Source organism: Callithrix jacchus, chromosome 5 (genome assembly GCF_049354715.1).
Source record: "Callithrix jacchus isolate 240 chromosome 5, calJac240_pri, whole genome shotgun sequence".
Classification (NCBI taxonomy): Eukaryota; Metazoa; Chordata; class Mammalia; order Primates; family Cebidae; genus Callithrix; species Callithrix jacchus.
The window spans coordinates 67,492,848-67,509,900 of record NC_133506.1 but is presented as its reverse complement, the minus strand read 5'-3'; the positions used below and the strand labels follow the sequence as shown (position 1 = coordinate 67,509,900).

General features: G+C 42.9%; 1 protein-coding gene across 1 annotated transcript in view; it reads left to right on the top strand.

The window, feature by feature from the left end:
* The window catches only part of NCBP3 (nuclear cap binding subunit 3), a 30,854-nt gene extending 19,472 nt beyond the window's left edge, over positions 1-11,382 (top strand). The window contains exons 8-14 of the mRNA XM_035299486.3: positions 2,469-2,568; positions 3,196-3,299; positions 5,594-5,894; positions 7,245-7,399; positions 8,994-9,155; positions 10,249-10,411; positions 10,870-11,382. Of these exons, the coding sequence (XP_035155377.3) occupies positions 2,469-2,568; positions 3,196-3,299; positions 5,594-5,894; positions 7,245-7,399; positions 8,994-9,155; positions 10,249-10,411; positions 10,870-10,978 (1,094 nt within the window). The 3' untranslated portion in view covers positions 10,979-11,382. The remainder of the gene's footprint in view (positions 1-2,468; positions 2,569-3,195; positions 3,300-5,593; positions 5,895-7,244; positions 7,400-8,993; positions 9,156-10,248; positions 10,412-10,869) is intronic.
* The last annotated feature ends 5,671 nt before the right edge of the window (positions 11,383-17,053 follow it).

Sequence of the window (17,053 nt, the reverse complement as noted above, 5' to 3'; positions counted from 1 at the left end):
TTTTTTTAATAGAACTTAGATCAAGTAGTCTCAAAGTTCCCTTCAAACTATAGTATTCTTGCTTATGAAATAAGTGCTCACTGCCTGAGCTGGAATTTCTGACTTTTAAAGTGAATATATTTGTATACTTCTGTGACTTCTAGCTAAAGAAAGTGATTTTCTATTAAAACTGGTTTGCCCCATGTGTTTTCAGCCAGTTACATCTGAATTATGAAAACTTTAAAATGAAACGTTTTAATCTATTGCAGCAGGATCCTCCTGAACATTGCCAGTATACCATTAAGCTCTAATTCCCGTCTCATAAGACTTTTGCACACAGTGACTTTTGGCGGGCGTTTAAAAATGTGTGTGTATGTGTGTATATGTGTATACACATATACAAATCCTGTTTTTTGAGAGTTATTTGAAGATAAAACCCGTCACCCCTAAATACTTGAATACGTATTCCAGAGAACAAGAACATTGTCTTTCACTGATAGCACACTCATCAAAATCAATGCATCTGACATTAATAGAGTACTGTTACCTAATCCGTCGTCCATATTCAAGTGTTGTCAGCTGTTCCAATAATGTCGCTTCTGTATTCCCCACCCAGCCCCCAGGTCTAGGATCTAATCCAGGACTGAGTGTTTTTAAGGATGTCACGTTTCCTTAGCTTCCCTTAATCTGGAGCTACTTCTGTCCTCCCATGTTTTCCAAGAGTATAGGCTTACTATTTTATAGGATGTCCCCGGTTTCGGTGTGTCTGATGATTCCTGCTGGTTGAATTAGGGTTGTGCATGTGAGGTAGGCGTGCCATGGAAGTGATGTCATGTAATTTCCAGTGCCTCATGTCAGGAGCCCTGGGACACTTACTTGTCCCATTCCTAGGGATGTTCACTTTATTCACTTGGTGAAGGCAGTAATCACTAGATTTTTCCACTGTAAAGTTACTGTTTTCCCATTTGTGTCTTAAAAATTGATGGGCTGGTGGTTGCAGTGGCTCATGCCTATAATCGCAACACTTTGGGAGGCTAAAGCAGGAGGATCACTTGAGTCCAGAGGTTCAAGACCAGCCTAGGCAACATAGCAAGACCTCATACCTATTTTTAAAAATTAAAGAAATGAATAAAATAAAAACTTGGTGGGCAGATTCTTTGAGCTCCTGTAAATAGCCTGTTGCTCTCAGCATTTCCTGCTTTTAATACATGTTGATGTCTTTCTGACTACATCGTTTCTTACTAGTAGACAGGTGCTGTAAGGAGGAGCTTTCTGTTTTTACCTGTTTGTTTATTTACATCAATTTAGAATCATGGATTCTTTATTCAGTGGGTCATCATCCATTAATATGAGTATTTTAATTTACAAGTTGTCTTGTATTTGGCCAGTAGAGCCCCTTCAAGCTGTTTTGATGTACTCCATGATTCTTTTTTTTTTTTTTTTTTTTGTATTGTTAGTAGAGACGGGGTTTCACCATGTCGACCAGGATGGTCTCGATCTCTTGACCTCGTGATCCACCCGGCTCGGCCTCCCAAAGTGCTGGGATTACAGGCTTGAGCCACCACGCCCGGCCCCTCCATGATTCTTTAAGCACTTTCTTACTTTATGGCACAACAAAGCATCTTGCTTTTCCAGACTCATTTTGGATCTTACCTGCTCCACATCTGGAATCAGCCATTTCTCCAAGGAGCTGGTGGGCATGGTTTGAGGGGTTCAGGGTTGGGGGCTGTGCATTACAGTTTGTGTTGTCACATTTACCTAGAGCACTGAGTATATTTACAGTGGTGTTTGTTATTTACTGTCAGAGTGTCCAAGGACCATGGAAGGCCTTTGTATTACTGCTTTGGACAAAAATTTATCATCACTGACCGCCTTTCTTTCCTATTAACTGACGTTTTAACTTGACAAATGTGCTCTTTGCCACATGTACTCATTTGAGTGGTTGAGTACATTCTAGATGTATACTATGCCGTTTTCTTTAAGCCATTTTGAGAAACACGGTAAGCTGGAAAAAATGATTTACCAAATATATGGAATGATAAACACTCTGTTTCTTTCATCCTGATTCTGTGTTGTTGACGTGTTATTCAGAAGTGAATATCATCTTTCATGGGGTGGCAAAAATGCCGTTTTGAGAAAGCCTTTTTGATTCCTGAGTACCTGCAATGACCTAAAGCTCTTTATGCCTCTTGGAACCTTGTGTCTTGTATTGTTTATTTTTTATTTCCCCGTTAAGTCATTTGGCTCCAAAACAGCAGTTGTAACCTTGTTCGTCTCTGTATTTGGCTTTATCCCTTCTACACTCACTGTCATAGTGGGCACTCAGAGTATGAATTTGGTAGTGGATTTTTCCTGTTTGTTTGCAAATTGAGCTGATCTGATTCCAGCTATGGAAATCATTAAGGGGGAAAAAAAAAACAACAGAAAACATTCAACATTGCCTTCACACTCACAGGAAAGCCTAGGTAACTATTATAATTAATTTTTAGATGACAAAAAGGAACTTGGAGCAGCCAGAAGAAGTCAATATTACATGAAATACGGGAATCCAAATTACGGAGGCATGAAAGGAATTCTTAGCAATTCATGGTGAGCCCAAAACCTTAAAATGCAAAAGTATTTAAGTTTTTCTTAATCCTTCAGTTAGTATTCTGTGTTGAAATGTCTAAACCCCGTGTAGACTGGAAGAAAGATGAGGGAAGGATTCAAGATTCTTAAATGTGGTAAATGCTGAGTTTTAGTTACATTTAAAATATCTGTTTTAGTACCTAATATTGTTTCATTGTGTAGTTGAAATGAATTAGTGAGGCCAGATGCAGTGTCTCACGCCTGTAATCCCAGCACTTTGGGAGGCCGAGGCGAATGGATCACCTGAGATCAGAAGTTCTAGACCAGCCTGGCCAACATGGTGAAACCCTGTCTCTACTCAAAATACAAAAATGGGCCAGTGTGGTGGTGGCACACACCTGTAGACCCACCTACTCAGGAGGCTGAGGCAGAAGAATTGCTGCAACTCGGGAGGCAGAGGTTGCAGAGAGCTGCGATAGCCACTGCACTTCAGCCTGGGAGACGGTGAGAGACTCCATCACTGAAGAAAGAAAGAAAAAGAAAGAAAGGAAGAAAGGAAGGAAGAAAGGAAAGAAAGAAACGGGCTAGTTGATTTCAGGGTCTTTCCTATTAGTTTTTGATTGTGTGCTTATTTTGGCGTTCTTGCAGGAAGCGAAGATATCATTCCCGTCGTATTCAGCGGGACGTGATCAAGAAGAGAGCCCTGATTGGGGATGACGTTGGCTTGACGTCGTATAAACATCGGCATTCTGGTAGTTGCCTGCTCAGCTCTTGGGTAGACACATGTTTGGCTGCTGAAATCATATTTTTATTCTTAATACAATCTTTTAAGGTTCCAAACTTTATCATCCTCTCTTCCTTGCCCTCACCCTCTGCCAACATATAGGAAAGTAAGTCAAGTCACAGTGAATTTTAAGTTGCCCAAAGAGATCAAATGATTTTATAAAAGCTGTTCAATCGAAAAGGCCAAATGTGACACAGAGAAAATTAAAACAAACCTTTTTTTAGGATCCTAATTTTTCAACTATTAATATCAACAGCTGCATGAAAGCAATTTTATTTTATTTTTAGACGGAGTCTCGCTCTGTCACCCAGGCTGGAGTGCAATGGCATGATCTTGGCTCACTGCAACCTCTGCCTCTTGGGTTCAAGTGATTCTCCCACCTTAGCCTCCTGAATAGCTGAGACTACAGGCGTGCACCACCACGCCCAGCTAATTTTTGTATTTTTAGTAGAAATAGGGTTCCACCATGTTGGCCAGGCCGGTCGATCTGCCCTTCTCGGCCTTGTGATCTGCCTTCCTTGGCCTCTGAAAGTGCTGGGATTACAGGCGTGAGTCAACATGCCTGGCTGGAAACAATTTTAAAAATTATTTTGTCATATAAACGGATTGTGTTGTTCTTTTTCTGTAATAGAAATAGGCTGCTGTGTTGAGTGCTTTGTGCTTGTTGGTTTGTGCATGTGAATGCCTCAGAAAAGGGAGATATCAGAAAAATGGGTTTCTTTCTCCTTTTTTGGTGCTTATTTGTAAAAGATTTAATTATGTTTTATAATGAATTGTTCTTATTTTGAGCCTAATCTGTGGAATCTTCTACGTGCATAATAAAACTTGCCAAGTCAGCATACAGAATCACATACACACACATTGATTGTAATGGGGACAGAAAGGGATGAAGTCTAGACATTTTATTTAATGTGTATGTACAAAATTGTGTATTTGAGATCTACATATTAATAATACACATAGGCTGGGAACAGTGGCTCACACCTGTAATTCCAGCACTTCAGGAGGCCAAGGCAGGAGGATCACTTGAAACCAGGAGTTTGAGACAAGCCTGGGCAACATAGTGAGAACTTGTCTTTACAAAAAAATAAAGAATTAGCCAAACCAGGCATGGTCTACTTGGGAGGCTGAGATTGCCTGAGCCTGGGAGGTCGAGGATGCAGTGAGCCAAGATGGTGTTACTGTATGCCAACTTGGGCCACAGAGCAAGACCTTTTCTCAAAATAACAACAACAATAATAATACACATATTTTTCTGTTACACTGTTATGCTTTTCCAGTTTTACTTACTATAAATATTTTCATCATACAGTTTTTATATACAGATTAAGAAAATTAAAAAGCAAATTATTCCATTTCTAGTACCCTGTATGATGACTGATTTCATTTTACATTTTTCCCATTTGTCTATTTTCATAATAAATAGTCTAACTCTTGTGAACGTATACTTTCTATTCTGCTGCTTTTGTTTATTGTATTTTCCCATTGATTTTCATTATTCATGGGGCTTATGTTCTATAAAGTCACTGTGCACACTGAATTAGCAAACACCGAATCATGTGTAGCCTCTGGTCACATTTTTGCCAGTGGATCAGTATGGTACCTTGTTTTATGTGTTTCTGTTTAAGGACACCTTATTTAATGTTGAATGCACGGCCAGTAGCCCTAAAACTCAGGCTGCACACTGCCCACCACAGCCTGGTTGCATCTAGGAACACCAGGCAGCACTTGAGCAGGACACTCAGGGCAGTTTTAAGCAGTGAAATCACTGGCAGCAAGTGCAGAAGTGTGAAAACTGTGGCTAGCAGCAGACTGAAACAGACAGTTGTTTACAGCTTGAGATGAAACAAGAAGGCAGAGTGTTGCTTTGTTTGGCCTCAGCTGGGAGTGTGCGTGTCTGGTGACTCAGAGTTTTTTTGCCATTCTTTGCGTGCCAGCAAACAACCATTGAAGTATTGCAAGTATTGATTTTGGAGTTACAAATAAATTTGGCAAATTTGCAAATACAAAAACTGTGAATAATGGATCAGTGTATTTTAAATGACTTTATGATATTTGATTAGGTTGCTGCATCATACTTTACCTAGCCATGCTCCTGTTACAGTATCAGAGTAATGTCCATTCAGCAGTATTACAGATCGTGCTCTTATAAAATGTCAGGGATGGGAGCCCTGTCTTTAAAAAGGTCCCCGATGTAGAGTAGAAAATCATACTTGTTAATTTTAGTGCTTTTCCTAATGTTTTCTGATTAAATTTCCTCAGGACTAGTGAATGTACCTGAGGAACCCATTGAAGAGGAGGAGGAGGAGGAGGAGGAGGAGGAGGAAGAAGACCAGGACATGGATGCAGATGACAGAGTGGTGGTAGAGTACCACGAGGAGCTCCCAGCTCTCAAGCAGTCCAAAGACCGGAGCACGTCCAGACGGTCCAGTGCCAGCAGCTCAGACTCAGATGAAATGGACTATGATCTGGAACTGAAAATGATTTCCACTCCTTCCCCAAAGAAGAGCATGAAAATGACTATGTATGCTGATGAAGTGGAATCTCAGTTGAAAAACATTAGGTAAAATCTTTGTTTTATCAATGCCAGCTTTTCATTTGATTTTAAATACTAATATGACTTCTTCTTAATGCCTCCTAATTTTATAATATCTTTCATCTATTCTGATTTCAGTCCCTTGTAGGAGTTTAATAAACACATCCAGTGTTTCCTCTATACAAGCAGCAATTCTTGTTCTAAAAGCTATAGACAATATAGAAAGTGAAAATCATCTGTATTCCCATTCTTTCCTGTCAGTAACACTGTTCCCAATTGGGTGAATAGCCTTTCAGCTGTGTGTATGTGTGTATAGCACATGGAAAAACTATAGCTATAGTTGTATAAAAGTATATTTTTTATAAAAATGAGGTTATGCTATTTATAGTTTTGCATTGTGCATTTTCACTTGTTATAGACATTGTTATTTTTTCAACTGTATGTAGTCCATTGTTTGAAAGTATCATGGTTTATTTAAAGAATTCCTTTTTGATGGACTTTGGGTTTCTGTTTTCTTACTGTTGCACTAACTAGATAAATTCTTCAAAGTCCAGTTATTATATAAAACAATATACATGTTTAAAAAGGTGGTATTGCTAAATTGTTTTCCAGAAGGGTTTTAATCACACAATTACCACTATTACCTACATGCTCACCAGCCTTAGCTATTACCATTCTTTCTAATGTTAGCTAGTTTCATGAACAAAAACGAATTAGTTATTTCAATGTGCACGTCTTTGATGACTACTAGGGGTGAGCAGATTCTGTGCAGGCAGAATCCACAATTCAAGGGTTAAAGTCTAGGGATGCTCTATCTCACATGTTCTCAGTATGTTTGTAGGGAGGAGAAAAGACCATTCAAGCTGATTTGTTTGTATGGCCTTGTTCACACTCTTATATTTAGTTTTCAGAGAACTTTCTGGTAGAGAATGCCACCAGAACTGTGCTGTTACCTAGTATGGTAGCATATCTCTTTGAAAGAGAAGTCTGCCGTTTAAAGAGAGAGACTGTAGACTACACTATGTATTGACTACAGCCAAATCACAGCATGGGTGAGCCGAAGCCCCAGTCTCTTTGTAGGCCTCTACTTAACATCTATCCCAGGAGAGGGGAACTGGTAGTCTCGTGCTCTGTGATAGGACATACACGTGTGGAAACCACATTTGAAAACCTGCTCACCCAGACCAGTCTCTTTATAGCAGGTAGCTCATGGTTTCCATAAGCAAATAATTGTAAGTTTATGGGTTTGTGAGTGTATGTTGGCCATATTAGATTGGATTTCTTAAATTGTTTCCTCCAAAGTATGAGATTGTTGTTTGGGCCTTGTCTCAGAGCTGAAGTTGGTTAACTGTGCCCTGTCCTACCCGCTTTTTCAAGGAACTCCATGAGGGCAGATAGTGTATCTTCAAGCAATATCAAAAACCGAATTGGTAACAAACCGCCACCTGAGAAATTTGCAGATGTCCGACATCTGTTAGATGAAAAACGCCAGCACTCGCGTCCACGGCCACCAGTCAGCAATACTAAATCAGGTATTGTAGCTGTGCTTCTGGGCTGTATTCTGAGCTCCAGAAAGCAGACTGGGGCAGAGTTGAGTTCTTGGGTAAAATACACCATTTGTGAACTGATTTCGCTGCCCTAGCTCATCATATCTAGATTTTGGGCTAGGTGTTGGAATTTCAAGAAATGAAAAGTAATCAGACTTTTGCAAAACTAGTTTAAAATATTTTTATTCCAGATAATTACAGTTGTTCCTTGGTATTTCTGGAGGTTTGTTTCTGGGACTCCCCGCCCCCTTACAGATACCAGAATCTGCAGATACCAGAATCCATTGATGCTTAAGTCCCTTAAAGTGACGTATTACCTGTGTGTAACCTACACACATCCTCTCATATATTTTAAGTCATCTCTAGATTATTTATAATACCTAATACAGTATAAATTCTTATCCTGTATATTTTTTGCTGGACTGTTATGTCTTTTTTTTTTCCCAAATATATTCAATCCGCAGTTGGTTGAATCTGTAGATGTGGAGCCCATGGCTGAGGTGCGCCAACCATATTTTACTCTGTATGACATTGGCATACTTTATATACAAGAATAATGGAAATTAAGTTGGGTGGTTGTCTGAATGGTGAAGAGTTTTCACTAGATCATTTGTACATGCAAACACTCATTCGGGAGGTGTTTAGCCAAACCTGCTGTGTGTCAGAGCCAAGGCTGGGTGCTTAGGAGTGAGAGAAGTCTTTGGAGGAGACACACAGCCAATTGCCGATCTACTAAGGAGATTGTGAAAGGCTCCTAGAGAAAGTAGCTTTAGAGTGCGGCCTCAGAAGGGCAGCATCTTTGTTGGCAAACCTGATTTTTTTAGACGGGAAGTAACCTGGTCTTAGATCTATGTTAGAAAGATAACTGGAGGGTGGAGTGGGGTGGGGTGGAGAGTTAAATCAGTACCAGGAGCCTGAGTTAGGTCAGTGGAGACAGAATGGATAAAGAACAGGAAGTCCTATGAAGGAAGACTCAGGGCTAGGAAGTGCTGAAGGAAGGGGCTCGGGCCTGAGCGAGCAGAGGCCGGGGTGCTGCTCTCCGAGAGAAGTTAGAGATGAGGCCTCAGCACAAGGTCTCGCTGACAACGCTGTGTTTCGGCCGTTGCTGTCGTTGTTAGGGGGAACGCAAGAGGACAGGCAGATTTCTGGGGGGATGGAGTGAAAAACAAATTTTTATCCTTTGCTTTTGCTGGTTGCCAGTCTCTTTATTAGGAACTACTTAATGTTCAAAGATTATCCCTTCTGCTCTCAGGGAGCTCGCAGGATTCTTTTGTTAGCTGAAACTTTTGTAAATTATTTAGTGTGCTTGAATCTGCTAAAACAATAAAAAAGATTGTTTCTTCAAAAATTTAGTTCTGGAGCAATCAATTAAAGATTTTCCCCCTGACAGCACCTACGTCCGAATTTTCCTAGGGAAATCCAGACCGATGACAAAGGAAAGATACGTAGCAGCCTGCTTGTCAGGCCCTGTGTCCTCACTTAGGGAGAGCTGGTTCCAGATCCTTTAGAGGTCTCAGGCAGATGGTGCCGAGAGTAAAGCACGTACACTGTGACTGTTGTACTTTCTCTCTGTTTTCAGATATACGCCAGCGGTTAGGAAAAAGACCATATTCTCCAGAAAAGGCTTTTAGTAGTAACGCAGTGGTTCGGAGAGAGCCCTCTTCTGATGTTCATAGTAGACTAGGTGTTCCTAGGCAAGATATTAAAGGCCTCTACGCCGATACTCGGGAGAAGAAATCAGGTTGGTAACACTTAACATTGATGGGATGGGGAGTTCGGTGAGAGCAGAGGACAGTGGTGTATTGTAGAAATACTTTCTTATCAGAAGGCAAGAAACAGCACATGACAAACATAAGTGATGATTCCTTTTCCTTTAAGGTCATCATCAGCATCAGCATCCCAACAGTAAGGAATGCTTAGAAAATGGGAAAAAATAGCGTGCTCATGGTTCCTTCCGTGTGGCACAGATCCTTTTTAGTTTCATATGAGCTATTCCGATCTTTGTCCACATATAAATCCTACTTTTTTCATACAGCATTTTATCATAGTTGTTTGCCACATTTTATCATCTTATAAATAAAATGTGTAGGCCAGGCATGGTGGCTCACACCCGTAATCCCAGCACTTTGGGAGGCCGAGGCGGGTGGATCACCTGAGGTCAGGAGTTTGAGACCAGCCTGACCAATGTGGTGAAACCCCGTCTCTACTAAAAATACAAAAGTTAGTCAGGTGTGGTGGTGGGTGCCTGCACCACTGCACTTCAGCCTGGGCAACAGAGCAAGGCCTTGTCTCAAAAAACAAAAACAGAAACCACTTTTAATTGCCTTATAATGTGGCTGTCCACAAAATCCAAACACATATTTCTCTTGCAAAATTTTCATAAAATGTATTTCAAAAATGAATGGATAGTGGGCAGAATTTCTGAAACGTTGCAGTGCACTAGGCCCATTGATTTGTAGAATGTTGGAGCTGGAAGGATCTGGGAACGGCCTACTCCTGGCAGAAAGGATTGGCACACAGGGGTGTGTCTCAGCAGGGAAGGGCAGGAGCAGGAGGAAACAGCCTCTCAGGTGATCCCATGTGTCTGGTGACAGGGAGGTACATGACTGTCCCCACACAGTGAGAATCCTCTGTGGGGTCCAGATCCCTCTGTTTGCAGGCAGGGGCTGCCCCCGGGAAATGAGATGACCTTCCCAAGGCTGCACCGTGCTGGCAGGCGCCACAGACTGCTGGCGTTTCCTGCACATCAGGGGTTGACAGTGCCACTGCCCCCTTGGTACTACCCTGGTTTTTAGCACTGACTGCAAAACTGAAATGTCATATCATCCAAACAGGTAATTTATGGACTCGCTTAGGATCTGCACCCAAGACCAAAGAAAAGAGTACGAAGAAAGGGGATCACAGGGCACCTGGCGCTGAGGAAGATGACTCCGAACTGCAAAGGGCGTGGGGGGCTCTGATTAAGGAGAAAGAGCAGTCTCGCCAAAAGAAGAGCCGGTTAGATAACTTACCATCTCTCCAGATTGAAGTTAGTCGGGAAAGCAGCTCTGGTTCAGAGGCAGAGTCCTGATGCCCCCGGGGCCTGTGGCAGCTGCCCTAAAGCCTGACATTCGGGCATGGGGTGGGGCACAGTAGCAACCTCCCCCACAGGAGCTGGCGCCCTCTCTCTCCTGCTCACACAGTCACCCTCAGCTCTTGCTACCTCGGCAAGGCATCTTAAGAATGTGACAAGTTTTCAAGGGCGTCTCTATCTCAATGCAGAGTTGTAGTTCTGGGCCCTCGATTATTTTCCCACCACCCCACAGGCTTTACCCTTTGAGAAAAAGGCAGCCCTCCAGATTTTGTAGACATTTTTCTTAATATTTTTAATATTGTGTCTTTTAAAATAAATGTTTTACACAGTTCATCCAAAGAGCAGAGAACTGAACTTCTCACTATTGCCTTGGCCCTGACAGCTGTTACCAGCACCCTTTCCCCAAGAAAAGTCAATTCCCAGGTGCTTATTGGACATCCTTCGAGGGGGAAGATGAGGGAAGCGGCCAGCTCACCCTTCCGGGGCCCTAGTCTGGGGGCGAATCTCATGGACCTGACCTCAGAGGTACACCAGTGCCGCCAGGTAGATAAGAGATGCAGCATTGATTGTGCTTCTGTTCTACCCTCGGGATTGCTCATGTTGCAAGCCTCTTACTTGCTGTCAGCCTGACGTGAAGATCAAGTTCAGTGCTGTGGGATTTTTAGGAACAAAAACCTGTGACTTCTGGATTTGGGGTTGATTTTTGTGCTAGGGGTGGGATTATGGGTTAATGTTGAAAAATTTCTAAGTCTGTATTATGTTTAAAACACGAATGATTTAAAAGTTTAAATTTTTAATTTTTATATGTGGAAATTCTTCCTGTTGGCTAAAGGGGAAGCTCAAGTGGTATCTTCTTTTGTGCTGTTAAATATATATTCTATTCTTTGCAAGAAGGCAGAGAGGAGTCTTATTATTTTTAAATGCCCCTAATTGTATAGTCTGTCTGTTGTACATAGAGTTCAGCTTGCTTTTTGGCTATAGCAGGGAAAAAAATCCATCCATCCAAGATGGGGTCCCATCGTTTATTATCACTCTAGAAGTTATACGTTGATATTTATTCTTTCTCGCCCCCAGTTGTGGCACCCGAAGACTTCTTCAAAATTGGCAGATAATAGTTATAAAAATTTTAGTTCGTGTATTTTTAAACTCCTTTCAGATTATTTTTCCATGAGGAGGAGGTAGATTATTTCGTCTTCCTGTCTGATTTTTGCTTGGTAGTGTTTACTTTTGGATTCCTCTGCAGTTTTAGGAAACAGTGTTTGGCCTCGGTTTGCTGGACCATGGGAGGTAGAGATGGTGATAAGCCCTGGTCGTTTTTGCAACATCTCAGCTCTTCAGCTGCCTGGGCTGTTCTGCACCCAGTGCAGCCTGGATCCTGTCAGCCCTTGCTTGGCTGAGCTGATAGTCACACTGATAGTTGATTACTGTGGCACGAATGAATGCAGAACAATGTTGTTAATAAAGGAAGTAAAGGGCTGTAAGATTTGAGAGCTGCAGCTAAAACCCTATCATCCCATGTTTTGTTGGTTAACCTGCTTTTCCCCCTTCCTTTAGAGAGATGACAGCATATAACCATGACAGTTTCCGTTTCTTTTCTAGGAAAGAGGTGATTCTGGTTTCTCTGCCAGTTGAGACTTAGGCGTCTGATATTCCTCACCTTTTCTTTCCCTGTGGAGCCAGGTTCTTAGGAAAGGTCAGGGTTTGAGGAGTTGGTAGAGTGAGAAGTGCAGAGCCCTAAATGCCAACCCCGGCTCTGCTCCATGGACCTGGGCCTCCGTTTTGCCATTTAGCAGTTGAGTGTGCTGGTACCAGAACTCCCAGCTTTGTTGGCGCGTCTCAGGGGTGTTTTCCTCTTCCCTAGCTGTGGCGGCAGTGGCTGGCCGGCATTAATTTCTATTGAAGGTGGAGAAAGCATCAAGGAGATGTCGGAGGGCATGTGTGAGGTGTGGCCAGGCTTATTCCCATCCCAGTACAGTCTTTGCTTCTTCTAATGGGGCAAAGATGTCTTGTAGTCATGGTCCCAGCTGCCAGTCTCTGCAGGGTTTGGAATGTGGTCCTTCACAGACTTGCCTTATGGTTTTCCACCAGCAGGCCAAGTCCATTTGTCCCATGGCCTTTCCACACTCATCAGTCTCCTCCTGCAGATGAGCGAAGAGTTCTGGAAGGAGGTGGTATGCAGTCAAAACTGGGTCTTTGCTCTAATCAAGAAAAATGCACACTTCAGCAGCCTTACAGTTTTCACATACATGCAAAGAACCCAGAAAGGCAGCTTTAAAGATTTAACTTCTGGGAGTGATTGGCCTTCTCAGCCTCTTTGTATATTTAGTAGAGACAGGGTATCACCATGTTGGTCAGGCTGGTCTTGAACTCCTGACCTCAGGTGACCTCATGCAGATCTTGCAACATCTTGAGTGTGACCTGAATGACGAGTCCTTTCTTTTGGTGTTTAGGAGGGAGAATGGACAGTCAGCACAGCCTCCTGGCAGGCAACTTGGTGTGCTTTTATCCTGGGCACTCCCCACACATGCAGGCGACACACTTTTTGAGTTCCTCTTAGTCTTCCATGTAGGAGATTTTGAGTACATTTTTGCTGCTTTATGATCATTGGAGTACCTCATTTGTTCCCACTCTCCTCTTTGGAGAGTTGCCAGGTGCCCAGGAGAACTTGTGGCACCCACGACAGGATGTAGTCTTCTCCTCCGGCCCCTCGTAGTCTGGTCCTGTGACTCCCTCCCCACAGTTCAGCCACTGTCCTTTCCAGCTCCATCCGTGTAGCAGCCCTTCACTGCTCTCTGCCCTGCCTCCATTCTGCACGCTGCAGCCAGGACAAACCCTTGTTGTTACCAGCTTAATTTAGAGGTAATTTGCATTCAGTTCAGTCATTTGCAGTGTACACTTTAGTGACTTTGAGTATATTTACAGACTTGTGGCCCAGCACTGTAATCAACTTGAAAACATTTTTCTCACCCAAAGGAACCCTGAGCGCATTAGCAGCACTCCCATCCCTCCCCGTTAGCCTCTGGCCGCCGCTGCTCTTTCTCTCTGTGGATCTGCTGTTCCGGACAGTTCATATAAACGGAATCCACCATGTGTCTATTTGTGACTGGCTCCTTAACGTATTTTTGAGGTTCATTCATGTCATAGCATATATCCCTATTTTGTTTTTTAAAGTTGCCGAATAATAGTTCATTTTATGGGCATACCACATTTGTTTTTATCCATTCATCGGTTAATGGGCATTTGAGTTGTTTCTACTTTTGGGCTATATATATGTATGTTTGTTTTTTTTTTTTTTTTTTTTTTGAGACAGAGTTTTGCTCTTGTTGCCCAGGCTGGAGTGCAATGACGTGATCTTGGCTCACTGCAACCTCTCCTCCTGAGATCAAGCAATTCTCCTGCCTTAGCCTCCAGAGTAGCTGGGATTACAGGCATGTGTCACCACGCCAGCTAATTTTTTGTATATTTAGTAGAGACAGGGTTTCACCATGTTGGTCAGGCTGGTCTTGAACTCCTGACCTCAGGTGATCCACCTGCCTCAGCCTCCCAAAGTGCTGGGATTACAGGCATGAGCGACCACACCTGGCTCTACTTTTTGGCTACAATGATTAACGTTGCTATGAACATTCCCATACAAATTTTTGCATCGAAGAGTGTATTCACTACTCTTGGATGTATACCTAGGAGTGGAATTGCTGGGATATACAGCGACTATCTTTAACCTTTTGAGGAACCACCAGGCAGTTTTTCAACAGCTGTATCACTTTCCACTCCCATTAGCAATGAGAGAAGGTTCTAGTTTCTCCACGTCTTCACTAACACTCATTATTTTCTGATGTGAGGTGGTATCTCGTTGTAGTTTTTTTATTTTTTCTTTTTAAAATATGTTTTGTACAGATGGGGCCTCGTTATGTTGAACAGGCTGGTCTCGCACTCCTGGCCTCAAGTGATCCTCCTGCCTCAACCCTCCAAAGTGCTGGGATTACAGGCATGAGCCGCCACGCCTGGCCCTCATTGTGGTTTTGATTCGGATTTCCCTAGTGGCTAATGGTGTTGGGCATCTTTTCACATACTTCAGGATGAACTTGCTTAAATATAAATCTGATGCTGTTATTCCTCTACTTGAAACCTTTTCAAAGCTTAACCATTACCCTGAGAATAAACTCCAAACTCCTGATCGCATGAGCCCAGGAATTCGAGGCTGCAGTGATCAAGCCACTGTACTCTAGCTTGGGCAACAGAGCAAGACCCTGTCTCAAAAATACATACATAAGTAAATTCCACCCTTGTGAAATCGCTCTTCATACAGCCCGTCAAGGCCTATCCTCTGGCAGTGTTTCTGGCCTGTGCCTCCTCCCCTGCCCTCTGCTCACTAGTTCCCTGCGTGCATCTTGACCTCACTAGCCCCACAGACTGTGCATAGTGTTGTTTCCACCTCCAGCCACATACTCCCCCAGGCCTCTCCCCTCCCGCCTCAGTCTTGCCATTCCCCTCACCCTCAAGATCTTAGGGGCCCTTCTAGGAGGCAATCCCCAACTTCCAGAGCCAGGGTGTAGGCTACTTCTGTGTGTCCCATGGTACTGCCACAAAGAGTCTTGGTTCTCTCTGGGATTCAGTTACAAGGTCAATGCCTAAGATAAAAATGGAGTGTAATTAAAATTCCTCTTAGAAATCAATGGAGGGTGCCATGTTGAAGGCCAACATCTTAAGGTCCCAAATGATCATTTTGCCCATATGGGAACAGATCACTGTTTCTGTGGTTGAGTACCAGGTAAAGTGCTTGCCCTGTAGTTAGGGCCGTGTTGTGCAAAAATCACTTATTTTGGTGTTAGAACCACATTTAGGCGAGAAGGTCACTTTTGGGGAGCATGGGAACTGGGGCAGGCCACAGGAGCAGCAAAGGCATGAGCTTGCCTGGGCCCCACTCCTGTCTCTGCTCATGGAGGGAAAGGGGGGTCAGCAGAATGGCCCAAACAACTTATTTTCCTTTTTCTAAAGCTTTTTCAGACAGATAACATTGTGTTTAAGTGAAATGTGTGTATAATGTTAACTCACTGTACCCCACAACCCAGCACACCTCTACAGTGGACTGTAATTCTTGTTTTGCTAGACTTTTAGCTCCGTGAGGACAGGGACCATGTCTGCTTGTTCACCGGGGTTTCCCCACTGCCTACCACCACGCCTTGCATCCAGCAGGTCTTGTAAAGATGGAATGAATTTGCAAACCCTCCAGCCTCACAAACAGCTCCATCCTCTGAGGCTCTGGGGCCCTCTGACGGGCTAGTTACGTTTCTATGTACGTACAGTGCCTTATTCTCGTGCTTTATGTTCCTTTCTAACCTGTAAGCAAGCTCCTAATGAGCAGGTTTCTTTGTGGTGTTATCTCTGTATCCTTGCATCAGGCCAGCCCAGAGGAAGTACTGCTTCGAAAGTGTTTGGTAAATGAATGAATTGTGGTAACCCAGCCCAGCTCTGGCATCATTGTCTGCAGGCTAGTCTAAATCTAGGTGAAACCCCCAGATTCGAAAAAGGGAAGATTATTCAGAGGTACATATGCTTGCATAAGAAAAAAAATTTCATTAAATAGACCTGAGTAAACTTCAGATTTTGATGATCTGACCATGTCAGAGATGAAGCTTACTCAGCTTCAACGTTGACCAGGGAATCATGCAGATAGACCAGAATATCTTTTAGAAAAGCATTCCTCTGTCCCACGATAGAAGCAGAGGAAGCTGGCAGGCGGGTGATGGGCCCCGAAGAAGGACTGTGGAGCCAGGTTTTAGCCTGTGGTTCTCTTGCTGAGGAACATGACAGTAGTCTAGAGCAGGTGAACAGAGCAGAACTCACTCCCGCAGTGGCTCTTTTGCCGAAAGCAGCATTCCTCAAACTTCTCACTTGAAGCATTTAGTTACAGTGAGATGCTAACACGCACTTTAGATTCAAGTCAAAACTTGCTGTGAAGCCTACAGCAAATCGTGGCTTCCCAGGTTAATTAGTTGCTACACGAGTAAGTTTGATAGGTAAGTACAGTAATTGCTTTTAAACCTTATAATAACAGGAAGTAAATTAGAAGTTAAACCAATTTTTTCTTTTATGAACTAAGAGAAGAGAATGCTTTTGATACCGAGAATTGCACACTTGCAATAAGGCAGATTGTTACTGCATAACCAGGCCCACAGTAAATATCAGGAACTTTTCTTAAATGTTTATAAAATAAATCTTAGAAGAAAAAAAATTGTAGCTTTTTTTTTTAAAATGAAACACTGAGCATTTCATAGAACTCTGTTCCTGGGAGTGGCTAGGGATATGCTGCCTCAAAAACCCTGTTTTGAGTAGTTGTGAGGCATCGAAGTGGAATTTTGCTGTGCTATAAATAAAACTAGCATAGAGGTGGTGTTTCACCTACCACAGTCAGTACCTGCCTCAGGATTCTTATCTGTTCATTTGAGCAATTCCAGAAGCCCTCCCTGGATGACCAGATTCTTAAATAGTTGAGACTTTGTATTATTTTAAATTGTCACCCTCACCTCTGGGCTAGTGTAGGTTAGTGAGGTCGAGAGGCCTACACC